This window comes from Cetorhinus maximus, unplaced genomic scaffold (assembly GCF_964194155.1).
Source record: "Cetorhinus maximus unplaced genomic scaffold, sCetMax3.hap1.1 HAP1_SCAFFOLD_2583, whole genome shotgun sequence".
NCBI classification, from domain to species: domain Eukaryota; kingdom Metazoa; phylum Chordata; class Chondrichthyes; order Lamniformes; family Cetorhinidae; genus Cetorhinus; species Cetorhinus maximus.
In genome coordinates, this window is record NW_027598518.1 from 113 (window position 1) to 27,620 (window position 27,508).

The 27,508-nt window shown below is 50.7% G+C and overlaps 1 protein-coding gene across 1 annotated transcript; it reads left to right on the forward strand.

Moving 5' to 3' along the window:
* Positions 1 to 586: 586 nt before the first annotated feature.
* On the forward strand, positions 587 to 16,694 carry pkmyt1 (protein kinase, membrane associated tyrosine/threonine 1). The gene is made up of 6 exons (XM_078537566.1): positions 587 to 962; positions 8,485 to 8,975; positions 9,609 to 9,715; positions 13,163 to 13,335; positions 15,875 to 16,134; positions 16,592 to 16,694. Exons 1-6 carry the CDS (start codon positions 621 to 623, stop codon positions 16,692 to 16,694), a joined length of 1,476 nt encoding a protein of 491 aa, XP_078393692.1. The 5' UTR covers positions 587 to 620.
* Positions 16,695 to 27,508: the final 10,814 nt, after the last annotated feature.

Sequence of the window (27,508 nt, forward strand, 5' to 3'; positions counted from 1 at the left end):
ACTGGAAGCAGATCGCTCGCCGCCGAAACGCTACCGGGGAGGCGGCGTCTGTGGCGCACGACTGTGGATCCCTCCCCCCGCCCCCCCCACCTCCCCCCACCTCCAGGGAGGTCGCAGGCAGAGAGGGAGGGTAGACCAGGGTAACGCGGTAGATGTAATGTATCTAGGTCTTCCGCGACCCCTTCGACGAGCTGCGTCTTTAAGAGACTCGGGGAGCGCTGAGTCAGCGCTGGGGGGTGGGGAGGGATGCGGGGCAGGATGGACTGCTGGCTGGCCTCACGCTTCATGCCAACGATTTGGCGATCCACGGTTCCTATATTCGGGGAGGGCACCCGCCCGGTCGGAGGGCGCCGCCCGTCAACACTGAGGAGGGCAGCGATTAAACTCGCCAGCGCCTGTCGAGTGTGAAAAACGCGGCTAACTTACTTCTGTCCTTTTTTTTTGCAGGCGATTGGCGAGATCGAGGACAGCCCGCCACGACCTGCCCGCTATGAGGGATGCCCTGCGTGCGCCCGTGGGGGCTGAAGTGTGAGACGTTTCATCGGCCCCACCCAGTCCTCCTCCTCCTGGCATCCCCTACCCCGAACCCCACTCCCACCCACCCACCCACCCACGTCGCCATGGGCGATTCCCACCTGGCCCGGACGCCCATCCCGGTGCCAGCTTTCTTCAAGCAGGCGGAGGGCTCCTTCTCCCTCAAGAGGCGGGGAAGGCCGGGCTCCCACAGCCTGACCCCCCGGCCCCCGGTCAAGACCGCCCTGCCGGTCAGCCGCGTCTTCCCCCGGCGGCAGCAGCAGCAGGCGTGGAGCCACCCCCGGCCCCAGAGCGTCTCCGGGAAGGAGTCGTCCGCCCAGCAGCTCAGCAGCCGCGTCTACGACGAGAGCAACGAGGACCTCTACTTTGAGCAGTGCTTCCAGAAGATCAGCAGGCTCGGCCACGGCTCCTTTGGAGAGGTGTTCAAGGTACGTGCATCCTTCACCCCGCTGAGTGGCAGCAGCTAAACTTGCCAACGTCACCGAGGTGAGGCAGGGAGGAGAACGTAACAAACAGGAACGGCAGTAGGACCACTCGGCCCGTCTCGGCCATTCAGTACCGTCCTGGCTGACCTTGGCCGTCAACCCCATTTCCTCGCCCTCCCCCCTCAATTCCTTAATCCCCAAAATCTGTCCATCCCAGCCTTCAATGACGGGAGCGTTCACATCCCCCTGGGGTAGAGAATCCCAGAGACTGACTACCCTTTGAGTGAAGAAACTTTTCCTCCTTATTGGGATGTTACGGTTGAGGTTGTATAAGACATTGGTGAGGCCAACTTTGGAGTATCGTGTGCAGCTCTGGCCGCCTGACTACAGGAAGGATATCAGCAAGATTGAGAGAGAGCGCAGAGAAGGTTTACTAGGATGTTGCCGGGTCTTAAGTAGTTGAGTTACAGGGAAAGATTAAACAGGTTAGGACTTTATTCCTTGGAGCGTAGAAGGATGAGGGGAGATTTGATAGAAGTTTACAAAGTTATGAGAGGTATGGACAGAGTAAATGCGAGTGGGCCCTTTCCACTTAGATTAGGAGAGATAAACACGAGAGGACATGGCTTTAGGGTGAAAGGGGAAAAGTTTAGGGGGAACTTCTTCACTCAGAGAGTGTGGAACGAGCTACCATCTGATGTGGTAAATGCGGGCTCACTCTTAAGTTTTAAGAATAAATTGGATAGATACATGGATGGGAGAGGTCCTGAGGGTTATGGAGGTCAATGGGACTAGCGGAATAATATTTCGGCACAGACTAGAAGGGCCGAATGGCCTGTTTTCTGTGCTGTAGTGTTCTATGGTTCTATAGTACGAATTAATCGTCCTCTTATCATGAGACAGTTGCCCCTCTCTCCCACCCCCACCCCGGTGTTTTAGATACCCCCGTCCAGCGGAAACCATCTCTCAACATCCGCCCTCTCGAACCCTTTTCAGGATCCTGGGCATTTCAGTGAGATGGCCCCTCGTTCCCCTAAACCCCGGAGAATGCAGACCCAATTTACTCAGCCTCTCATCGTAGGACACCCGCCCTCGTCCCAGGGGACCGATCGCGTCATCCTTCGGGGCATTGCCTCCCAACGCAAGGATATCCTCCCTTAAATATGGAGACCAGAACTGCCCACGGTGCTCCAGGTGTGGCCTCACCAAAACCCTGTACGATCGGAGCAAGGCTTCCTCATTCTTGTACTCCAATCCCCTTGCAATAAAGGACAACTTCGGTCTGTCCGCAAGCATGACCCAGACCTCCCTGTCGCTCGCCATTTTAACACTCCACCCTGCTCTCATGTCCACATGTCCGTCCTTGGCCTGCTGCATTGTTCCAGTGAAGCTCAACGAAAACTGGAGGAACTAGCAACTCATCTTCCGACTAGGCACTTTACAGCCTCCCGGACTGAAGATTGAGTTCAACAACTTTAGATCATGAACTCTCTCCTCCATCCCCACCCCCTTTCCGTTTCTTCCCCCTCCTTTTTGTTTTTTCCCAATAACTTATCTAGATTTTTCTTTTCCCACCTAGTTCCATTATTTTTAAATGTATTTCCATCCATTGTTTTATCTCTACCTTTTAGCCTATTTCGATTCCTTCCCCCCACCCCCACTAGGGCTATCTGCACCTTGCTCGTCCTGCTTTCTACCCTTAACGAGCACGTTCCTTTAGATAATATCGCCACCTTCAACACCTCTTTGTCCTTTCGTCTGTGACATCTTTTGGTTATCTCCACCTTATCACTGGCCCTCTATCCAGCTCTACCTTCCCCTTAAACCAGCTTATATTTCACCCCTTTTCTATTTTTCCTTAGTTCTGTCGAAGGGTCATGAGGACTCGAAACATCAACTGTGTTCCTCTCCGCCGATGCTGCCAGACCTGCTGAGTTTTTCCAGGTATTTTTGTTCCTGTCTTGGGATTTCCAGCATCATTCCTTTTACCACCTTTTCCCTTCCTGATTTCTTGTGGTTACCTCCGCGCTAACTCCCTGCCTCCCTTGTCTCCGTCTAAGTCACCAACGTAGATTGTAAATAGCTGAGACTCCGGCACTGAACCTTGCGGCACTCTTCAATTCGCTGCCGGCCGATTCGAAAAAGAGGTTGAGGGTCTGCAAAGGGATATAGACGGGTTAACACCGTTGGATGCAGGAGCAGAAGTAGGCCATTCGGCCCTTCGAGTCTGCTCCTCCCTTCAACGAGATCGTGGCTGACCTGATAATCCTCAGCTCCACTTTCCTGCCCTTTCCCCGTAACCCTCGATTCCCCTTCCTGATTAAGAATCTGTCTATCCCAGCCTTGAATATACCAACGACCCAGCCTCTACAGCCCTCTGCGGTAAAGAATTCCACAGATTCACTACCCTCTGAGAGAAGAAATTCCTCTTCACTTCTGTTTTTAAATGGGTGACCCCCTTACTCTGAGGTTATGCCCTCTGGTCCTAGACTCTCCAACAAGGGGAAACAACCTCTCAACATCTACCCTGTCAAGCCCCCTAAGAATCTTACATGTTTCAATAAGATCGCCTCTCATTCTTCTAAACTCCAATGAGTTCAGGCCCAACCTACTCAACCTCTCCTCATAAGAAAATCCCTCCATCCCCGGAATCAACCTAGTGAACCTTCTCTGGACTGCCTCCAATGCCAAGATATCTATCCTTAGATCAGGGGACTGAGAGGATTCGAATACAGGAACAGGGATGTCTTGCTGCAATTATACAGGGCCTTGGTGAGACCACACCTGGAATATTGTGTGCAGTTTTGGTCTCCTTACCTGAGGAAGGATGTTCTTGCTATAGAGGGAGTGCAGCGAAGGTTTACCAGATTGGTTCCTGGGATGGCGGGACTGACATCGGAGGAGAAATTGAGTCGGTTAGGATTATATTGGCCGGGTGGTTAACAGTGAGGTTGAGTGTCTTGGGCTACAGGAAGATATAGACGGGATGGTCAAATGGGCAGATAGAATTTAACCTTGAAAAGTGTGAGGTGATACACTTTGGAAGGAGTAATTTGACAAGGAAGTATTCAATGAACGGCATGACACTAGGAAGTTCTGAGGAACAGAGGGACCTTGGCGTGTGTGTGCCCATAGATCTCTGAAGGCGGAGGGGGCATGTTAGTGGGGGTGGTGAAAAAGGCACATGGGACACTTGCCTTTATCAATCGAGGCACAGATTACAAAAATAGGGAGGTCATGTTGGAGTTGTATAGACCCTTGGTGAGGCCACAGCTGGAGTACTGTGTGCAGTTCTGGTCGCCACATTATAGGGAGGATGTGATGGCACTGGAGGGAGGTGCAGAGGAGATTCACCAGGACGTTGTACCTGGGATGAAACATTGAAGTTATGAAGAGAGGTTTGGATAGACTTGGGTTGTTTTCGTTGGAGCAGAGAAGACTGAGGGGCGACCCTGATCGAGGTGGACAAGATTATGAGGGGGCATGGACAGAGTGGATAGGGAGCAGCTGTTCCCCTTAGTTGAAGGGTCAGTCACAAGGGGAACATAAGTTCGAGGTGAGGGGCCAGGAGGTTTAGGGGGGGGGATGTGAGGAAAACTTTTTTACCCAGAGGGTGGTGAGGGTCTGGAATGTGCTGGTGGAGGCGGGTTAGCCTCACATCCTTTAAAAAGTACCTGGATGAGCACTTGGCAACTCATAAACATTCAAAGCTATGGGGCCAAGTGCTGGTCAATGGGGTTAGGGAGGTAGGTCAGGTGTTTCTCACGTGTCGATGGGCCGAAGGGCCTCTTCTGCTCTGTGATTCTATATTCGCTGGAGTTCAGAAGAATGAGGGGGGTGGATCTCCTAGAAACCTATAAGATTCTAACAGGACGAGACAGGGTGGATGCAGGAAGGATGTTCCCGATGGTTGGGGGGGAGTCCAGAACCAGGGGGTCACAGTCTGAGGATACGGGGTAGACCATTGAGGACTGAGATGAGGAGAAATTTCTTCACCCGGAGATTGGTGAGATTGTGGAATTCGCTACCACAGAAAGTATTTGAGGCCAAAACATTGTATGTTCTCAAGAAGGAGTTAGATATAGCTCTTGGGACGAAAGGGATCATAATGAATGGGGGAGCAGGCTCGAAGGGCCGAACGGCCTACTCTATTTTCTTTGTTTCTCTCTCACTCTATCTCTGACTCTCCCCCGCCCTTGCCCAGTGCCCCTCCCCCACTCTCTCTCCATCACACCCTGTCTCCATCCCACATGCCCTCTCACTCCCTGGGCCCTCCCATCCCTCTGGGACCGGGTGGTGGTGTTCCCATGTGTCTGCTGCCCTCGTCCTTCTAGACGGTAGAGGTCGTGGGTTTGGGCGGCGCTGTCGAAGGAGCCTTGGCGAGTTGCTGCAGTGCATCTTGTAAATGGTACACACACTGCTGCCACTGTGCGTCGGTGGTGGTGGAGGGAGTGAATGTTTGTGGATGGGGTGCCGATCGAGCGGGGGCTGCTTTGCCCTGGACGGTGTCGAGCTTCTCGAGTGTTGTGGGAGCCGCAACTCATCCAGGCAAGTGGGGAGTGTCCCATCACACTCCTGACTGGTGCCTTGTAGATGGTGGACAGGCTTTGGGGGGAGTCCGGAGGTGAGTTACTCTCCGCAGGATTCCCAGCCTCTGACCTGCTCTTGTAGCCACAGTATTTATATGGCTGGTCCCAGTTCAGTTTCTGGTCAATGGTAACCCCCAGGATGTTGATTGTGGGGGGATTCAGTAATGGTTATGCCATTGAACATCAAGGGGAGATGGTTGGATTCTCTCTTGTTGGAGATGGTCATTGCCTGGTACTTGTGTGGTGCGAATGTTACTTGCCGCTTGTCAGCCCAAGCCTGGATAGTGTCCAGGTCTTGCTGCATTTGGACACGGACTGCTTCACTATCTGAGGAGTTGCGAATGGTGCTGAACACAGAATTGACAGAATTTGATTTTATTCATTCACGGGATGTGGGTGTCGCTGGCCGGGCCCAGTATTCATTCCCCATCCCTAGTTGCCCTTGAGAAGGTGGTGGTGAGCTGCCTTCTTGAGCTTCTGCAGTCCATGTGGTGTAGGTACACCCACAGCACTGTTAGGGAGGGAATTCCAGGATTTTGTCCGTGTGGTGTAGGTACACCCACGGCGCTGTTAGGGAGGGAGTTCCAGGATTTTGTCCCGTGTGGTATAGGTACACCCACAGTGCTGTCAGGGAGAGAGCTCCAGGATTTTGTCCCGTGTGGTGTAGGTACACCCACGGCACTGTTAGGGAGGGAGTTCCAGGATTTTGTCCGTGTGGTGTAAGTACACCCACGGTGCTGTTAGGGAGGGAGTTCCGAGATTTTGTCCGTGTGGTGTAGGTACACCCACGGCATGTTAGGGAGGGAGTTCCAGGATTTTGTCCCCTGTGTGGGTGTAGGTACACCCACAGCGCTGTTAGGGAGGGAGTACCAGGATTTTCTCCCGTGTGGTGTAAGTACACCCACAGCGCTGTTAGGGAGGGAGTTCCAGGATTTGGACCCAGTGACAGTGAAAGAACGGCTGATATATTTCCAAGTCGGGATTGGTGAGGGGCTTGGAGGGTAACTTCCAGGTGGTGGTGTTCCCCATGTGTCTGCTGCCCTTGTCCTTCTGGATGGTAGAGGTCGTGGATTTGGGCGGCGCTGTCGAAGGAGCCTTGGCGAGTTGCTGCAGTGCATCTTGTAGATGGTACACACACTGCTGCCACTGTGCGTCGGTGGTGGAGGGAGCGAATGTTTGTGGATGGGGTGCCGATCGAGTGGGGGGCTGCTTTGTCCTGGACGGTGTTGAGCTTCTTGAGTGTTGTGGGAGCCGCACTCATCCAGGCAAGTGGGGAGTATCCTATCGCACTCCTGACTGGTGCCTTGTCGATGGTGGACAGGCTTTAGGGGAGAGTCAGGAGGTGAGTTACTCTCCGCAGGATTCCCAGCCTCTGATCTGCTCTTGTAGCCACAGTATTCATAGGGGAGACAATGGTGTAGTGGGTATTGCCGTTGGACTAGTGTCGATCATTGTAAAATCCCATCTGGTTCACTAATGTCCTTTAGGGAAGGAAATCTCACCCGGCCTGGCCCCCAGACTCCAGGTTGACTCTTAAACGCCCCCTGAACAGGGGATAAAATAAATGCTGCCTAGCCCACATCCAATGAGTAAAGAAAATAGTATTTATATGGCTGGTCCAGTTCAGTTTCGGGTCAATGGTAACCCCCAGGATGTTGATAGTGAGGGGGATTCAGCGATGGTTATGCCATTGAACGTCAAGGGGGCGATGGTTAGATTCTCTCTTGTTGGAGATGGGCATCGCCTGTTGGCACTTGTGTGGGCGCGAATGTTACTCTCCACTTGCCAGCCCAAGCCCTGGATATTGTCCAGGTCTCGCTGCATTTGGACATGGGGGCTGCTTCAGTACCTGAGGAGTCGCGAACAGTGCCGGAGACAGAGTTATGCCGGAATCGGGGACTGGCAGAGTTATGCCGGAATCGGAGACTGACAGAGTGATGCCGGAATCGGGGACTGGCAGAGTTATGCTGGAATCGGGACTGACAGAGTTATGCCGGAATCGGGACTGATAGAGTTATGCCGGAATCGGGGACTGGCAGAGTTATGCCGGAATCGGAGACTGACAGAGTGATGCCGGAATCGGGGACTGGCAGAGTTATGCCGGAATCGGAGACTGACAGAGTGATGCCGGAATCGGGGACTGGCAGAGTTATGCCGGAATCGGGGACTGGCAGAGTTATGCCGGAATCGGGGACTGGCAGAGTTATGCCGGAATCAGGACTGATAGAGTTATGCCGGAATCGGGGACTGGCAGAGTGATGCCGGAATCGGGGACTGACAGAGTGATGCCGGAATCGGGGACTGGCAGAGTTATGCGGGAATCGGGACTGACAGAGATATGCGGGAATCGGGGACTGGCAGAGTTATGCCGGAATCGGGGACTGACGGAATTATGCCGGAATCGGGGACTGATAGAGTTATGCCGGAATCGGGACTGATAGAGTTATGCCGGAATCGGGGACTGACAGAGTTATGCCGGAATCGGGGACTGATAGAGTTATGCGGGAATCGGGGACTGGCAGAGTTATGCCGGAATCGGGACTGATAGAGTTATGCCGGAATCGGGACTGATAGAGTTATGCCGGAATCGGGGACTGACAGAGTTATGCCGGAATCGGGGACTGACAGAGTTATGCGGGAATCGGGGACTGGCAGAGTTATGCCGGAATCGGGACTGATAGAGTTATGCCGGAATCGGGACTGATAGAGTTATGCCGGAATCGGGACTGATAGAGTTATGCCGGAATCGGGGACTGATAGAGTTATGCCGGAATCGGGGACTGACAGAGTTATGCCGGAATCGGGGACTGGCAGAGTTATGCCGGAATCGGGACTGGCAGAATTGAGGTGCCTGGTGCCCGTGCTCACTCTGCCCTTTCCTCTCGGGTGCCCGCCACCCCTTACCCTCTCTCTCTTCCCCCCCCACCCCCTTGCAGGTCAGGAGCAAGGAAGACGGGAAGCTGTACGCCGTCAAGCGCTCGATGGAGCTCTTCCGCGGGGAGTCGGACCGCTCGCGCAAGCTGGAGGAGGCCCAGAAGCACGAGCGGCTGGGGGCCCACGCCAACCTGGTGGGCTTCGTGCGGGCCTGGGAGGAGGGACGGCGCCTCTACATCCAGACGGAGCTGTGCGACGCCAGCCTGCAGCAGTACGCCGAGGGGAGGTGCCCGCTGCCCGAGCGGCGGGTCTGGGCCTTCCTGGCCGACCTGGCCGCCGCCCTCAAGCACCTCCACGACCGGGGCCTGGCCCACATGGACGTCAAGCCGGCCAACGTCTTCGTGGCCGGGGGCCGGCTCTGCAAGCTGGGCGACTTCGGGCTCCTGCTCGAGCTGGACGGAGGGGACCTCAGCGACGCCCAGGAGGGGGACCCCAAGTACATGGCGCCCGAGCTGCTGGACGGGGTCTACAGCAAGGCGGCCGACGTCTTCAGGTACCGGGTGTCAACGCGCGTTAGATACGCTGTCCTTTCCCCCTCTGGGACCGGGTGTCAACGCGCGTTAGATACGCTGTCCTTTCCCCCTCTGGGACTGGGTGTCACCGCGCGTTAGATACACTGTCCTTTCCCCCTCTGGGACCGGGTGTCACAGTGCGTTAGATACACTGTCCTTTCCCCCCTCTGGGACTGGGTGTCAAAGTGCGTTAGATACACTGTCCTTTCCCCCCTCTGGGATCGGGTGTCACAGTGCGTTAGATACACTGTCCTTTCCCCCCTCTGGGATCGGGTGTCACAGTGCGTTAGATACGCTGTCCTTTCCCCCTCTGGGACCGGGTGTCACAGTGCGTTAGATACGCTGTCCTTTCCCCCTCTGGGACCGGGTGTCACAGTGCGTTAGATACGCTGTCCTTTCCCCCTCTGGGACCGGGTGTCACAGTGCGTTAGATACACTGTCCTTTCCCCCTCTGGGACCGGGTGTCACAGTGCGTTAGATACACTGTCCTTTCCCCCTCTGGGACCGGGTGTCACAGTGCGTTAGATACACTGTTCCTTTTCCCCCTGTGTTGTGCTGTTTTTACCAGGGCTGGTTCGATATTGGAACATTTTGTCTCTTTCCCTCCGGCACAGTTTGGGAATGACCATTCTGGACATCAGCTGTAACCTGGAGCTGCCTCGGAGCGGGGATGGTTGGCAGAAACTGCGTCAGGGTTACCTGCCCCAGGAGTTTGTTTCAGGTAAGGGTGGCCGAGGGTTTGACAGCAGCACACAGCCAGGTGTCTGGCTTAACCCGATCTCACTCAGCTTTGGACTGAGGGGAGACTGTGGTGTAATGGTATTGTGAGGGGACCAGCATTTCGGAGGCCCACGGCATTTGAGTAGGTTCAAATCCTACCACACCAGATGGTGGAATTTGAATTCACTATTAATCTGGAATTAAAATAGTTAATTGGCGTAAAATCCCTTCTGGCTCACTCATGTCCTCAGATGTGACTCCCAGACCTGAAGCAATGTGGTTAACCCTTAACTGCCCCACTGAACGAGGGCAATCAGGCATGGGCAATAAATGCTATCCTAACAGGTTTTTAAAAAAAATAAGAGACAAATATGCACATGCACAGTCTCACTCACTCACTCACACTCACACACACCTCACAACTCTCGCACCTGCGCGTGCACACACACTCACTCACCCACTCACACAGACACACACACGCAGATTCACACAGATGCTGTCTCACTCACAGTCACCTTCCCTCGCGTGCGCACTCACTCTCACGCTTGTCTCCAGACGCACACTCTGACAGGCGCGCACACTCTGACAGGCGCGCACACTCTGACAGGCGCGCACACTCTGACAGGCGCGCACACTCTGACAGGCGCGCACACTCTGACAGGCGCGCACACTCTGACAGGCGCGCACACTCTGACAGGCGCGCACACTCTGACAGGCGCGCACACTCTGACAGGCGCGCACACTCTGACAGGCGCGCACACTCTGACAGGCGCGCACACTCTGACAGGCGCGCACACTCTGACAGGCGCGCACACTCTGACAGGCGCGCACACTCTGACAGGCGCGCACATTCTCACAGGCGCGCACACTATCACAGGCGCGCACACCCTCACATGTTGAGTGAGGAGGGGTGAGGAGATGTTGAGTGAGGGAGGGTGAGGAGATGTTGAGTGAGGGAGGGTGAGGAGATGTTGAGTGAGGGAGGGTGAGGAGATGTTGAGTGAGGGAGGGTGAGGAGATGTTGAGTGAGGGAGGGTGAGGAGATGTTGAGTGAGGGAGGGTGAGGAGATGTTGAGTGAGGGAGGGTGAGGAGATGTTGAGTGAGGGAGGGTGAGGAGATGTTGAGTGAGGGAGGGTGAGGAGATGTTGAGTGAGGGAGGGTGAGGAGATGTTGAGTGAGGGAGGGTGAGGAGATGTTGAGTGAGGGAGGGTGAGGAGATTTTGAGAGAGGGGAGGTTGAGGAGATGTTGAGTGATGGGAGGTTGAGGAGATGTTGAGTGATGGGAGGTTGAGGAGATGTTGAGTGATGGGAGGTTGAGGAGATGTTGAGTGATGGGAGGTTGAGGAGATGTTGAGTGATGGGTTGTGTGCGGGGAGGTTGTGTGCGGGGAGGTTGTGTGCGGGGAGGTTGTGTGCGGGGAGGTTGTGTGCGGGGAGGTTGTGTGCGGGGAGGTTGTGTGCGGGGAGGTTGTGTGCGGGGAGGTTGTGTGCGGGGAGGTTGTGTGCGGGGAGGTTGTGTGCGGGGAGGTTGTGTGCGGGGAGGTTGTGTGCGGGGAGGTTGTGTGCGGGGAGGTTGTGTGCGGGGAGGTTGTGTGCGGGGAGGTTGTGTGCGGGGAGGTTGTGTGCGGGGAGGTTGTGTGCGGGGAGGTTGTGTGCGGGGAGGTTGTGTGCGGGGAGGTTGTGTGCGGGGAGGTTGTGTGCGGGGATTCTGAGGCAAGGTGTTGCAAGGGTGGGTGAGGGGATGTTGAGTGAGGGGATTGCAAGCGAAGGTGAGTTTGAGTGAGGGGAGGGTGAGGGCGATTGTGAGTGTGGGTGAGGGGAATTTTGAGGTAGGGAGAGGGCTATTGAGGAGATTGAGAGGGAGGATGAGGGATGTTGAGTGAGTGGATTGTGAGGGATTGAGAGATGTTGAGTGAGGGGATTGTGAGCGAGGGTGAGGGGAGGTTGAGTGATGGGATTTGCAAAGGAGGTTGAGTGAGGGGAAGTTGAGTGAGGGGATTGTGAGGGGAGGTTTAATGGGGATTGGGAGGGGAGTTTGAGTGAGGGGATTGTGAGGGGAGGTTGAGTGATGGGAGGTTGAGTGAGGGGATTGTGAAGGGAGTTTGAGTGAGGGGATTGTGAAGGGAGTATGAGTGAGGGGATTGTGAGGGTAGGTTGAGTGAGGGGATTGTGAAAGGAGGTTGAGTGAGGGGATTGTGAGGGGAGGTTGAGTGATGGGAGGTTGAGTGAGGGGATTGTGAGGGGAGTTTGAGTGAGTGGATTGTGAAGGGAGTTTGTGTGAGGGTAGGTTGAGTGAGGGGATTGTGGGGGGAGGTTGAGTGAGGGGATTGTGGGGGGAGGTTGAGTGAGGGGATTGTGGGGGGAGGTTGAGTGAGGGGATTGTGGGGGGAGGTTGAGTGAGGGGATTGTGGGGGGAGGTTGAGTGAGGGGATTGTGGGGGGAGGTTGAGTGAGGGGATTGTGGGGGGAGGTTGAGTGAGGGGATTGTGGGGGGAGGTTGAGTGAGGGGATTGTGGGGGGAGGTTGAGTGAGGGGAGTTGAGTGAGGGGAGTTGAGTGAGGAGGTTGTGTGAGGGGAGGTTGTGTGAGGGGAGGTTGTGTGAGGGGAGGTTGTGTGAGGGGAGGTTGGGTGAGGGGAGGTTGGGTGAGGGGAGGTTGGGTGAGGGGCGGTTGGGTGAGGGGAGGTTGGGTGAGGGGAGGTTGGGTGAGGGGAGGTTGGGTGAGGGGAGGTTGGGTGAGGGGAGGTTGGGTGAGGGGAGGTTGGGTGAGGGGCGGTTGGGTGAGGGGCGGTTGGGTGAGGGGAGGTTGGGTGAGGGGAGGTTGGGTGAGGGGAGGTTGGGTGAGGGGAGGTTGGGTGAGGGGAGGTTGGGTGAGGGGAGGTTGGGTGAGGGGAGGTTGGGTGAGGAGGTAGTGTGAGGGGAGGTTATGTGTGGGGATTGTGCGGGGAGGTTGTGTGAGGGGAGGTTGTGTGAGGGGAGGTTGGGTGAGGGGCGGTTGGGTGAGGGGCGGTTGGGTGAGGGGCGGTTGGGTGAGGGGCGGTTGGGTGAGGGGCGGTTGGGTGAGGGGAGGTTGGGTGAGGGGAGGTTGGGTGAGGGGAGGTTGGGTGAGGGGAGGTTGGGTGAGGGGAGGTTGGGTGAGGGGAGGTTGAGTGAGGAGGTAGTGTGAGGGGAGGTTATGTGTGGGGATTGTGAGGGGAGGTTATGTGTGGGGATTGTGAGGGGCGGTTGTGTGAGGGGCGGTTGTGTGAGGGGCGGTTGTGTGAGGGGCGGTTGTTTGAGGGGAGTTGAGTGAGGGGATTGTGAGGGGAGGTTGAGTGAGGGGATTGTGAGGGGAGGTTGAGTGAGGGGAGTTGAGTGAGGGGAGGTTGTGTGATGGTATTATGAGGGGATTGTGAGGGGGGTTCTGCCCTGCTCACTGTATGACTCTGTCGTGTTTGTTCTGCTCTCCCAGGCCTATCTCCCGGTCTGCTCGAGGTGCTGCGGGCAATGCTGCAGCCCGATTTCCGACTGCGGATCTCGGTCGACAAGCTGCTGGCTCTGCCTGCTCTCCGCCGGGTCCAACGCCAGAGACAGATCGAACTGTTGGTTCATGTTGGCTTAAACAGAGCCCTCTCCCTGTGCCGGGTGAGTTCAGCCATTAAGGCCGTCTGTTTCTCCCCCTCTCTCTCTCTCCCCGTCTGTCTGTGTGTGTTTCTCTGTCTCTCCGTCTGTCTGTGTGTCTCCCTCTCTCCGTCTGTCTGTGTGTCTCTCTGTCTCCGTCTGCCTGTGTGTGTCTCTCTGTCTCCGTCTGTCTGTGTGTCTCTCTGTCTCCGTCTGCCTGTGTGTGTCTCTCTGTCACCGTCTGTCTCTGTGTGTCTCTCTGTCTGTCTCTCCATCTGCCTGTGTCTCCCTCTCTCTCTGTCTGTGCATGTGTGTGTCTCTCCCTCTCTCTCTCCGTCTGTCTGTGTGTGTCTCTCTGTATCTTTCTCCGTCGGTCTGTATGTCTCTCTCTGTCTCCATCTGTCTGTGTGTGTGTCTCTGTCTCCGACTGTCTGTGTGTGTCCCTCTCTCCGTCTGTCTGTGTGTATCTCCCTGTCTGTCTCTCTCTATCTGTCTCTCTCTCTGTCTGTCTGTGTGTGTCCCTCTGTCTGTCTCTCTCTCTCTCGCTCGCCGTCTGTCTGTGTGTCTCTCCCTCTCCAATCTGTCTGCCTGTGTCGCTCTGTCTCTCTCTTTTGCTCTGTCTCCCTGTCTGTCTCTGTGTCTCTCTCTCGCTGTCTGTATTTGTGTGTCTCCCTGTCTGTCTGCCTCTCTCCGTCTGTCTGTGTGTGTCTCCCTGTCTGTCTCTCTCCGTCTGTCTGTGTGTGTCCCTCTGTCTACCTCTCTCTCTCCGTCTGCCTGTGTGTGTGTGTGTGTGTGTGTGTCTTCGTCTGCCTCTCTCCGTCTGTGTGTGTGTGTGTGTCTCTCCATCTCTCTCTCTCTCTCCGTCTGCCTGTGTGTGTGTGTGTGTGTGTGTGTGTGTGTGTGTGTGTGTCTTCGTCTGCCTCTCTCCGTCTGTCTGTGTGTGTGTCTCTCCATCTCTCTCTTTCTCCGTCTGTCTGTGTGTGTTCCTCTGTCTGTCTCTCTCCATCTGCCTGTGCCTCCCTCTCTCCCTCCGACTGTCCAGGGCGTTGGTGAGACCCGCTCCTGGGGCACTGCGGACAGTTTCGGTCTCCTGACTTAAGGAGGGACAGACTCGCACTGGAGGCCGTTCAGAGAAGGTTCACTCGGACCGATTCCTGGGACGATGGGGGGGGTTTGTCTTGTGAGGAGAGGTTGAGCAGGTTGGGCCCTGTCCCCCACTGGAGTTTAGAAGAATGAGAGGCGATCTTATCGAGACAGATAAGGTTCTGAGGGGGGTAGGGGCTCGACAGGGGTGGATGCTGGGAGGATGTTTCCCCCTCGTGTGGCGGGGGAGGTATCTAGAATGAAGTGGGGGCACAGTTTCAGAATGAGGGGTTTCCCTCCCTCTCTGTGTCTGTCTCTCTCTGTCTCTCCCTCTCTCTGTCTCTCTCTGTCTCTCCCTCTCTCTGTCTCTCTCTGACTCTCTCTCTGACTCTCTCTCTGTGTCTCTCTCTGTGTCTCTCTCTGTGTCTCTCTCTGTGTCTCTCTCTGTCTCTCTCTCTGTCTCTCTCTCTGTCTCTCTCTCTGTCTCTCTCTCTGTCTCTCTCTCCCTGTCTCTCTCTCCCTCTCTCTCTCCCTGTCTCTCTCTCTCTTTGTGTCTCTCTCTCTCTTTGTGTCTCTCTCTCTCTTTGTGTCTCTCTCTCTCTGTCTCTCTCTCTCTGTCTCTCTCTCTCTGTCTCTCTCTTTCTGTCTCTCTCTCTTTCTGTCTCTCTCTCTCTCTGTCTCTCTCTCTCTGTCTCTCTCTCTCTTTGTGTCTCTCTCTCTGTCTCTCTCTCTCTCTGTCTCTCTCTCTCTGTCTCTCTCTCTCTGTCTCTCTCTTTCTCTGTCCCTCTCTGTGTGTCTGTCTCTCGCTCTCTCTCTCTCACTGTCTTTGTCTCTGTCTCTGCCTTTCTGGCTCTCTGTCTGTCTCTCTCCCTTTCTGTCTCTCTCTCTCCCTTTCTGTCTCTCTCTCTCTCCCTTTCTGTCTGTCTCTCTCTCTTTCTCTCTCCCTTTCTGTCTCTCTCTCTCTCTCCCTTTCTATCTCCCTATCTCTGTCTCTCTCCCTGTTTCTCTCTCCCTTTCTGTGTTTTCTTTTGTGTTGTACTCATCAGGACACTTGGCAACAGTGTCAATATAGGGGGAAAACAACAAGAATTTGCAGAGGCGGCGCCATGGATCATGCACCAGTTGATGGTGACTGACAGTTAACTGCCGAGCATCGTTTGAAACTTAAACACGAGGGGTCAAAGCAGTGCCCTGATGAGTGAGTCAGCGAAGGGCTGTCACTTATTTTCTCCAGCTGACACAGGCGCAATGTGTCTACCTGTTCTTCCTGTCTGCAAAGGACAGGGCCCCGTGCACTAATATATGTAGCTTCCAGTACGCGCAGATGTTGCGAGACCGCCTGACACAGGAAAGAGGAGCAGGAGAGGAGACCATTCAGGCCCGAACGTGCGACAATCCCTGCAGTTCGGTGGCGCAGTTACCAAAATGGAGGCACTCGTGTACTAAGGTGTCCACTCTCTCTCTCTCTCTCTCTCCGCAGTTCCTTCTTTCGCTGCTCTACTACGTGTGGCACGCTGTGAGCGGCCCGGTGAACCAGCTGATGAGCCGGCGGGCACGCACGCCACCCACCTCGCCCGTGCCCACCGCACTCCAGGAGAGCGGGCTGTACAGCGACTGGGAGGACAGCAGCCTGGGCGAGGACGTCTTCCCGCTGGCCCCCAGGCCCATCCCACCCAAGGTCCTCTTCCCGCATCAGCCCGAGGGGCCGGATCCCGGGGAGCCCCCCTTCCTCAGCAACAGGTGGGTGCGGTGGTGTGGAGGGAGCTTTACTCTGTATCTAACCCCGTGCTGTACCTGTCCTGGGAGTCTTTGATGGGTACAGTGTAGAGGGAGCTTTACTCTGTATCTAACCCCGAGCTGTACCTGTCCTGGGAGTGTTTGATGGGGACAGTGTAGAGGGGGATTTACTCTGTATCTAACCCCGTGCTGTACCTGTCCTGGGAGTGTTTGATGGGGACGGTGTAGAGGGAGCTTTACTCTGTATCTAACCCCGTGCTGTACCTGTCCTGGGAGTGTTTGATTGTGACGGTGTAGAGGGACCTTTACTCTGTATCTAACCTCGTGCTGTACCTGTCCTGGGAGTGTTTGACGGGGACAGTGTAGAGGGAGCTTTACTCTGTATCTAACCCCGTGCTGTACCTGTCCTGGTTTGAGTGTCCCATAACGTTCAGGAATCCTGTTTTCATTTCCTTGCCAGTGCTTTACTGTCGCCTGAGAACGTCTCATCACGACCATCGATGGGAAGTACATCAACTCCACGACACACATCCGCTGACGACAATCCCAGCCTTCGAAGGTGAAATTAGTCAAGTGATTCGCGGGGTTTAGATGCAAAATAAAAGACGTCCGGGAGTGAGTTACAGACTGGAATCTAATCGAGGGGTTCGGGGGTTTATATTTAGAATAACAGATACCCGGGAGTGAGTTACAGACTGGAATCTAATCGAGGGGTTTGGGGTGGTTTATATATAGAATAACAGATACCCGGGAGTGAGTTACAGACTGGAATCTAATCGAGGGGTTCGGGTTGTGGTTTATATATAGAATAACAGATACCCGGGAGTGAGTTTCAGACTGGAATCTAATCGAGGGGTTCGGGGTGTTTATATATAGAATAACAGATACCCGGGAGTGAGTTACAGACTGGAATCTAATCGAGGGGTTCGTTTTGGTTTATATATAGAATAACAGATACCTGGGAGTGAGTTACAGGCTGGAATCTAATCGAGGGGTTCGGGGGGTTTTATATATAGAATTACAGAAACCCGGGAGTCAGTTACAGACCGGAATCTAATCGTGGGGATCGGGGGGGTTTATATATAGAATCACAGATACCCGGGCGTGAGTTACATGGTGGAATCTAATCGAGGGGTTCGGGGTGGTTTATATATAGAATAACAGATACCCGGGAGTGAGTTAAAGACTGGAATCTAATCGAGGGGTTGGGGTGGTTATATATAGAATAACAGATACCCGGGAGAGAGTGACATGGTGGAATCTAATTGAGGGGTTCCGGGTGGTTTATGTATAGAATAACAGATACCCGGGAGAGAGTTAAAGACTGGAATCTAATCGAGGGGTTGGGGTGGTTATATATAGAATAACAGATACCCGGGAGAGAGTTACAGGCTGGAATCTAATCGAGGGGTCTTAGGGTTTATATATAGAATAACAGATACCCGGGAGTGAGTTACAGATTGGAATCTAATCGAGAGGTTCAGGTGGGGGTTTATATATAGAATAACAGACCCCCGGGAGTGAGTTACAGACTGGAATCTAGTCGAGGGGTTCGGGTGGTTTATATATAGAATAACAGATACCCGGGAGTGAGTTACAGACTGGAATCTAATCGAGAGGTTCGGGTGGGGGTTTATATATAGAATAACAGGTACCCGGGAGTGAGTTACAGACTGGAATCTAATCGAGGAGTTCGGGGGGGTGTATATATAGAATAACAGATACCTGAGAGTGAATTACACACTGGAATCTAGTCGCGGGGTTCGGGTGGTTAATGTATAGAATAACAGATACCCGGGAGTGAGTTACAGACTGGAATCTAATCGAGGCGATCGGGGTGGTTCATATATGGAATAACAGATACCCGGGAGTGAGTTACAGACTGGAATTTCATCGAGGGTTTCGGGGTGTTTTATATATAGAATAACAGATACCCGGGAGTGAGTTACAGACTGGAATCTATTCGAGGGGTTCGGGGGGTTTATATATAGAAAAACAGATACGCGGGAGTGAATTACAGGCTGGAATCTAGTGTAGGTGTTTGGGTTGTTTATGTATAGAATAACAGATACCCGGGAGTGAGTTACAGACTGGAATCTAATCGAGGGGTTCGGGGGGGTTTATATATAGAATAGCAGATACCCGGGAGTGAGTTACAGACTGGAATCTAATCGAGGGAATCGGGGTGGTTTATATATAGAATAACAGATACCCGGGAGTGAGTAACAGACGGGAATCTAGTCGAGGGGTTCGTGGTTGTTTATATATAGAATAACAGATACCCGAGAGTGAGTTACAGACTGGAATCTAGTCAAGGGGTTCGTGTGGGTGTTTATATATTGAATAACAGATACCTGAGAGTGAGTTACAGACTGGAATCTAGTCGAGGGGTTCGGGTGGTTTATATATAGAATAATAGATACCCGGGAGTGAGTTACAGACTGGAATCTAATCGAGAGGTTCGGGTGGGGGTTTATATATAGAATAACAGATACCCGGGAGTGAGTTACAGACTGGAATCTAATCGAGGAGTTCGGGGGGGTGTATATATAGAATAACAGATACCTGAGAGTGAATTACACACTGGAATCTAGTCGCGGGGTTCAGGTGGTTAATGTATAGAATAACAGATACCCGGGAGTGAGTTACAGACTGGAATCTAATCGAGGCGATCGGGGTGGTTCATATATGGAATAACAGATACCCGGGTGTGAGTTACAGACTGGAATCTAATCGAGGGGTTCGGGGGGTTTATATATAGAAAAACAGATACGCGGGAGTGAATTACAGGCTGGAATCTAGTTGAGGTGTTCGGGTTGTTTATATATAGAATAACAGATACCCGGGAGTGAGTTACAGACTGGAATCTAATCGAGGGGTTCGGGGGGGTTTATATATAGAATAGCAGATACCCGGGAGGGAGTTACAGACTGGAATCTAATCGAGGGAATCGGGGTGGTTTATATATAGAATAACAGATACCCGGAAGTGAGTAACAGACGGGAATCTAGTCGAGGGGTTCGTGGTTGTTTATATATAGAATAACAGATACCCGAGAGTGAGTTACAGACTGGAATCTAGACGAGGGGTTCGGGTGGTTTATATATAGAATAACAGATACCCGGGAGTGAGTTACAGACTGGAATCTAATTGAAGGGTTCGGGGAGGGTTTATATTTAGAATAACAGATACCCAAGAGTGAGTAATAGACTGGAATCTAGTCAAGGGGTTCGTGTGGGTGTTTATATATTGAATAACAGATACCTGAGAGTGAGTTACAGACTGGAATCTAGTCGAGGGGTTCGGGTGGTTTATATATAGAATAACAGATACCCGGGAGTTAGTTACAGACTGGAATCTAATCGAGAGGTTCGGGTGGGGGTTTATATATAGAATAACAGGTACCCGGGAGTGAGTTACAGACTGGAATCTAATTGAGGAGTTCGGGGGGGTGTATATATAGAATAACAGATACCTGAGAGTGAATTACACACTGGAATCTAGTCGCGGGTTTCGGGTGGTTAATGTATAGAATAACAGATACCCGGGAGTGAGTTACAGACTGGAATCTAATCGAGGCGATCGGGGGGGTTTATATATAGAATCACAGATACCCGGGCGTGAGTTACATGGTGGAATCTAATCGAGGGGTTCGGGGTGGTTTATATATAGAATAACAGATACCCGGGAGTGAGTTAAAGACTGGAATCTAATCGAGGGGTTGGGGTGGTTATATATAGAATAACAGATACCCGGGAGAGAGTGACATGGTGGAATCTAATTGAGGGGTTCCGGGTGGTTTATGTATAGAATAACAGATACCCGGGAGAGAGTTAAAGACTGGAATCTAATCGAGGGGTTGGGGTGGTTATATATAGAATAACAGATACCCGGGAGAGAGTTACAGGCTGGAATCTAATCGAGGGGTCTTAGGGTTTATATATAGAATAACAGATACCCGGGAGTGAGTTACAGATTGGAATCTAATCGAGAGGTTCAGGTGGGGGTTTATATATAGAATAACAGACCCCCGGGAGTGAGTTACAGACTGGAATCTAGTCGAGGGGTTCGGGTGGTTTATATATAGAATAACAGATACCCGGGAGTGAGTTACAGACTGGAATCTAATCGAGAGGTTCGGGTGGGGGTTTATATATAGAATAACAGGTACCCGGGAGTGAGTTACAGACTGGAATCTAATCGAGGAGTTCGGGGGGGTGTATATATAGAATAACAGATACCCGGGAGTGAGTTACAGACTGGAATCTAATCGAGGCGATCGGGGTGGTTCATATATGGAATAACAGATACCCGGGAGTGAGTTACAGACTGGAATTTCATCGAGGGTTTCCGGGTGTTTTATATATAGAATAACAGATACCCGGGAGTGAGTTACAGACTGGAATCTATTCGAGGGGTTCGGGGGGTTTATATATAGAAAAACAGATACGCGGGAGTGAATTATAGGCTGGAATCTAGTGTAGGTGTTTGGGTTGTTTATATATAGAATAACAGATACCCGGGAGTGAGTTACAGACTGGAATCTAATCGAGGGGTTCGGGGGGGTTTATATATAGAATAGCAGATACCCGGGAGTGAGTTACAGACTGGAATCTAATCGAGGGAATCGGGGTGGTTTATATATAGAATAACAGATACCCGGGAGTGAGTAACAGACTGGAATCTAGTCGAGGGGTTCGTGGTTGTTTATATATAGAATAACAGATACCCGAGAGTGAGTTACAGACTGGAATCTAGTCAAGGGGTTCGTGTGGGTGTTTATATATTGAATAACAGATACCTGAGAGTGAGTTACAGACTGGAATCTAGTCGAGGGGTTCGGGTGGTTTATATATAGAATAATAGATACCCGGGAGTGAGTTACAGACTGGAATCTAATCGAGAGGTTCGGGTGGGGGTTTATATATAGAATAACAGATACCCGGGAGTGAGTTACAGACTGGAATCTAATCGAGGAGTTCGGGGGGGTGTATATATAGAATAACAGATACCTGAGAGTGAATTACACACTGGAATCTAGTCGCGGGGTTCGGGTGGTTAATGTATAGAATAACAGATACCCGGGTGTGAGTTACAGACTGGAATCTAATCAAGGGGTTCGTTTTGGTTTATATATAGAAGAACAGATACCTGGGAGTGAGTTACAGGCTGGAATCTAATTGAGAGGTTCGGGGAGGTTTATATATAGAATAACAGATACCCGGGAGTGAGTTACAGGCTGGAATCTAATCGAGGGGTTCGGGGGGTTTTATATATAGAATTACAGAAACCTGGGAGTCAGTTACAGACTGGAATCTAATCGAGGGGTTCGGGGTGTTTATATATAGAATAACAGATACCCGGGAGTGAGTTACAGACTTGAATCTAATCGAGGGGTTCGTTTTGGTTTATATATAGAATAACAGATACCTGGGAGTGAGTTACAGGCTGGGATCTAATTGAGAGGTTCGGGGAGGTTTATATATAGAATAACAGATGCCCGGGAGTGAGTTACAGGCTGGAATCTAATCGAGGGGTTCGGGGGGGTTTATATATAGAATCACAGATACCCGGGCGTGAGTTACATGGTGGAATCTAATCGAGGGGTTCGGGGTTGTTTATATATAGAATAACAGATACCCGGGAGTGAGTTAAAGACTGGAATCTAATCGAGGGGTTGGGGTGGTTATATATAGAATAACAGATACCCGGTAGAGAGTGACATGGTGGAATCTAATTGAGGGGTTCAGGGGGTTTATGTATAGAATAACAGATACCCGGGAGAGAGTTACATGGTGGAATCTAATCGAGGGGTTCGGTGTGGTTTATATATAGAATAACAGATTCCCGGGAGAGAGTTACAGGCTGGAATCTAATCGAGGGGTCTTAGGGTTTATATATAGAATAACAGATACCCGGGAATGAGTTACAGACTGGAATGTAATCGAGGGGTTCGGGGGGGGTTTATATAAAGAATAACAGATACCCGGGAGTGAGTTACAGCCTGGAATCTAATCGAGGGGTTCGGGATGGTTTATATATAGAATAACAGATACCTGGGAGTGAGTTACAGTCTGGAATCTAATCGAGGGGTTCGGGGTGGTTTTTTATAGAATAACGGATACCTGGGAGTGAGTTACAGACTGGAATCTAATCGAGGGGTTCGAGGTGTTTATATATAGAATAACAGATACCCGAGAGTGAGTTACAGACTGGATTCTAGTCGAGGGGTTCGGGTGGTTTATATATAGAATAACAGATACCCGGGATTGAGTTACAGATTGGAATCTAATCGAGAGGTTCAGGTGGGGGTTTATATATAGAATAACAGATACCCTGGAGTGAGTTACAGACTGGAATCTAGTCGCGGGGTTCGGGTGGTTAATGTATAGAATAACAGATACCCGGGAGTGAGTTACAGACTGGAATCTAATCGAGGAGTTCGGGGGGGTGTATATATAGAATAACAGATACCCGGGAGTGAGTTACAGACTCGAATCTAATCGAGGCGATCGGGGTGGTTCATATATGGAATAACAGATACCCGGGAGTGAGTTACAGACTGGAATTTCATCGAGGGTTTCGGGGTGTTTTATATATAGAATAACAGATACCCGGGAGTGAGTTACAGACTGGAATCTATTCGAGGGGTTTGGGGGGTTTATATATAGAAAAACAGATACGCGGGAGTGAATTACAGGCTGGAATCTAGTTGAGGTGTTCGGGTTGTTTATATATAGAATAACAGATACCCGGGAGTGAGTTACAGACTGGAATCTAATCGAGGGGCTCGGGGGGGTTTATATATAGAATAACAGATACCCGGGAGTGAGTTACAGACTGGAATCTAATCGAGGGAATCGGGGTGGTTTATATATAGAATAACAGATACCCGGGAGTGAGTAACAGACGGGAATCGAGTCGAGGGGTTCGTGGTTGTTTATATATAGAATAACAGATACCCGAGAGTGAGTTACAGACTGGAATCTAGTCGAGGGGTTCGGGTGGTTTATATATAGAATAACAGATACCCGGGAGTGAGTTACAGATTGGAATCTAATCGAGGGGTTCGGGTGGGGATTTATATATTGAATAACAGATACCCGGGAGTGAGTTGCAGACTGGATTCTAATCGATGGGTTTGGAGCGGTTTATTTATAGAATAACAGATACCCGGGAGTTAGTTACAGACTGGAATCTAGTCGAGGGGTTCGGGTGGTTAATGAATAGAATATCAGATACCCGGGAGTGAGTTACAGACTGGAATCTAATCGAGCGGATCGGGGTGGTTTATATATGGAATAACAGATACCCGGGAGTGAATTACAGCCTGGAATCTTATCGAGGGGTTCGGGGAGGGTTTATATTTAGAATAACAGATACCCAGGAGTGAGTAATAGACTGGAATCTAGTCAAGGGGTTCGTGTGGGTGTTTATATACAGAATAACAGATACCTGAGAGTGAGTTACAGACTGGAATCTAGTCGAGGTTTTCGGGTGGTTTATATATAGAATAACAGATACCCGGGAGTGAGTTACAGACTGGAATCTAATCGAGGAGTTCGGGGGGGTGTATATATAGAATAACAGATACCTGAGAGTGAATTACACACTGGAATCTAGTCGCGGGGTTCGGGTGGTTAATGTATAGAATAACAGATACCCGGGAGTGAGTTACAGACTGGAATCTAATCGAGGCGATCGGGGTGGTTCACATATGGAATAACAGATACCCGGGAGTGAGTTACAGACTAGAATTTAATCGAGTGGATCGGGGTTGTTTATATATTGAATAACAGATACCCCGGAGTGAGTTACAGACTGGAATCTAATCGAGGGGTTCGGGTGGTGGTTTATATATAGAATAACAGATGGCAGAGAATGAGTTACAGACTGGAATCCAATCGAGGGATTCGGGGTGGTTTATATATGGAATAATAGATACCCGGGAGTGAGTTACAGACTGGCATCTAATCGCGGGGGTTGGGGTGGTTCATATATCGAATAACAGATACCCGGGATTGAGTTACAGACTGGAATCTCATCGAGGGGTTTATATATAGAATAACAGATACCCGGAAGTGAGTTACAGCCTGGAATCTTATCGAGGGGTTCGGGGAGGGTTTATATTTAGAATAACAGATACCCAGGAGTGAGTAATAGACTGGAATCTAGTCAAGGGCTTCGTGTGGGTGTTTATATATAGAATAGCAGATACCTGAGAGTGAGTTACAGACTGGAATCTAGTCGAGGGGTTCGGGTGGTTTATATATAGAATAACAGATACCCGGGAGTTAGTTACAGACTGGAATCTAATCGAGAGGTTCAGGTGGGGGTTTATATATAGAATAAGAGATACCCGGGAGTGAGTTACAGACTGGAATCTAATCGAGGAGTTCTGGGGGTTTATATATAGAATAACAGATACGCGGGAGTGAATTACAGACTGGAATCTAGTTGAGGCGTTCGGTTGTTTATATATAGAATAACAGATACCCGGGAGTGAGTTACAGACTGGAATCTAATCGAGCGGTTCGGTGGGGTTTATCTATAGAATAACAGACACCCGGCATTGAGTTACAGGCTGGAATCTAGTCGAGGGGTTCGAATGGTTTATATATAGAATAACAGAAAGCTGGGAGTGAGTTACAGACTGGAATCTAGTCGTGGGGTTCGGGTGGGGGTGTATATGTAGAATAACAGATACCCGGGAGTGAGTTACAGACTGGAATCTAATCGAGGGGTTCGGGGTGGTTTATTTATGGAATAACAGATACCTGGGAGTGAGTTACAGACTGGAATCTAATCGAGGGGTTCGGGGTGGTTTATATATAGAATAACAGATACCCGAGAGTGAGTTACAGACTGGAATCTAATCGAGGGGTTCGGGTTGGGGTTGATATATTGAATAACAGATACGCGGGAGTGAGTTAGAGACTGGAATCTAATCGAGGGGTTTGGAGCGGTTTATTTTTAGAATAACAGATACGCGGGAGTGAATTACAGACTGGAATCTAGTTGAGCTATTCGGGTGGTTTATATATAGAATGACAGATATCCGGGAGCGAGTTACAGACTGGAATGTAATCGAGGGGTTCGGGGTGGTTTATATATAGAATAACAGATACCCAGGAGTGTGTTACAGACTGGAATCTAATCGAGGGGTTCTGGGTGGTTTATATATAGTATAACAGATACCCGGGACTGAGTTACAGACTGGAATCTAATCGAGGGGTTCGGGGGATTTTATGTATCGAATAACAGGTACCAGAGAGTGTGTTACAGCCTGGAATCTAATGGAAGGGATCGGGGTGGATTATATATCGAATAACAGACACCCTGGAGTGAGTTACAGACTGGAATCTCGTCGAGGTGTTCGGGTTGGGCTTTATAAATAGAATAACAGATACCCGGGAGTGAGTTACATAGTGAAATCTAATCGAGGGGTTCGGGTGGGGGTTGATATATTGAATAACAGATACCCGGAATTGAATTTCAGCCTGGAATCTAATCGAGGGGTTCGGGGGATTTATTTATAGAATAACAGATACCCGGCAGTGAATTACAGACTGTAATCTAGTTGATGGGTTCGGGTGGTTTATTTATAGAATAACAGATACCCAGGAGTGAGTTACAGACTGGAATCTAGTCGATTGGTTCGGGTGGTTTATATATAGAATAACAGATACCCAGGAGTGAGTTACAGACTGGAATCTAATCGAGGGTTTCGTGGTGGTTTATATTTAGAATAACAGATACCCAGGAGTGAGTTACAGACTGGAATCTAATCGAGTGGTTCGTGGTGTTTTATATATAGATTAACTGATACCCGGGAGTGAGTTACATAGTGAAATCTAATCGAGCGGTTTGGGTGGGGGTCGATATATAGAATAACAGATACCCGGAAGTGAGTTTCAGACTGGAATCTAATCGAGCGGTCCGGGGGTTTTATTTATAGAATAACAGATACCCGGGAGTGAATTACAGACTGGAATCTAGTCGATGGGTTCGGGTGGTTTATATATAGAATAACAGATACCCGGGAGTGAGTTACATACTTGAATGTAATCGAGGTGATCAGTTTGGTTTATATATGCAATAACAGAAACCCGGGAGTGAGTTACAGACTGGAATGTAATCGATGGGCTCGGGGTGGTTTATATATAGAATAACAAATACCCAGGAGTGAGTTACAGACTGGAATCTAATCGAGGGTTTGGGGTAGTTTATATTTAGAATAACAGATACCCGGGAGTGAGTAACAGACTGGAATCTAATTGAGGGTTTCAGGTGGTTTATATCGAGAATAACAGATATCCGGGAGTGTATTACAGACTGGAATCTAGTCTAGGAGTTCGGGGTGGTTTATATATAGAATAACAGATACCCGGAAGTGAGTTACAGACTGGAATCTAGTCGTGAGGTTCGGGTGGGGGTGTATATATAGAATAACAGATACCCGGGAGTGAGTTACAGACTGGAATCTAATCGAGGGGTTCGGGGGGTTTATATATAGAATATCAGATACCCGGGAGTGAGTTACAGACTGGAATCTCGTCGAGGGGTTCAGGTGGTTTATATCGAGAATAACAGATACCCGGGAGTGTGTTACAGACTGGAATCTCTCGAGGAGTTCGGGGTGGTTTATAGAAAGAATAACAGATACCCGGGAGTGAGTTACAGACTGGAATCTAGTCGTGGGGTTCGGGTGGGGGTGTATATATAGAATAACAGATACCCGGGAGTGAGTTACAGACTGGAATCTAATCGAGGGGTTGGGTGTTGGTTTATATATAGAATAACAGATACCCGGGAGTGCGTTACAGACTGGAATCTAATCGAGGGGCTCGGGGTGGTTTATATTTTGAATAACAGATACCCGGGAGTGAATTACAGACTGGAATCTAGTTGAGGGATTAGGTTGGTTTATATATAGAATAACAGATATCCGAGAGTGAGTTACAGACTGGAATGTAATCGAGGGGTTCGGGGTTGTTTATATATAGAATAACAGATACCCAGGAGTGTGTTACAGACTGGAGTATTATCGAGGTGTTCTGGGTGGTTTATATATAGTATAACAGATACCCAGGAGTGAGTTACAGACTGGAATCTAATCGAGGGGTTCGGGGGATTTTACATATCAAATAACAGGTACCAGAGAGTGTGTTACAGACTAGAATCTAATGGAGGGGATCGGGGTGGATTATATATCGAATAACAGATAACCGGGAGTGAGTTACAGACTTGAATCTAATCGAGGGGTTTGGGGTGGTTTCTATATAGAAAAACAGATACCCGGGAGTGAGTTACATAGTATAATCTAATCGAAGGGTTCGGGTGATTTTATATATCGAATAACAGATACCAGAGAGTG

What these genes read in the sequence shown, in the direction of transcription:
- pkmyt1 (XM_078537566.1), top strand. Translation starts at nt 621, where the DNA reads ATGGGCGATTCCCACCTGGCCCGGACGCCCATCCCGGTGCCAGCTTTC. An exon ending in AAGGCGGCCGACGTCTTCAG is followed by an intron (nt 8,976 to 9,608) that starts GTACCGGGTGTC and finishes CCTCCGGCACAG; the next exon opens with TTTGGGAATGACCATTCTGG. An exon ending in CCCCCCTTCCTCAGCAACAG is followed by an intron (nt 16,135 to 16,591) that starts GTGGGTGCGGTG and finishes TTTCCTTGCCAG; the next exon opens with TGCTTTACTGTCGCCTGAGA.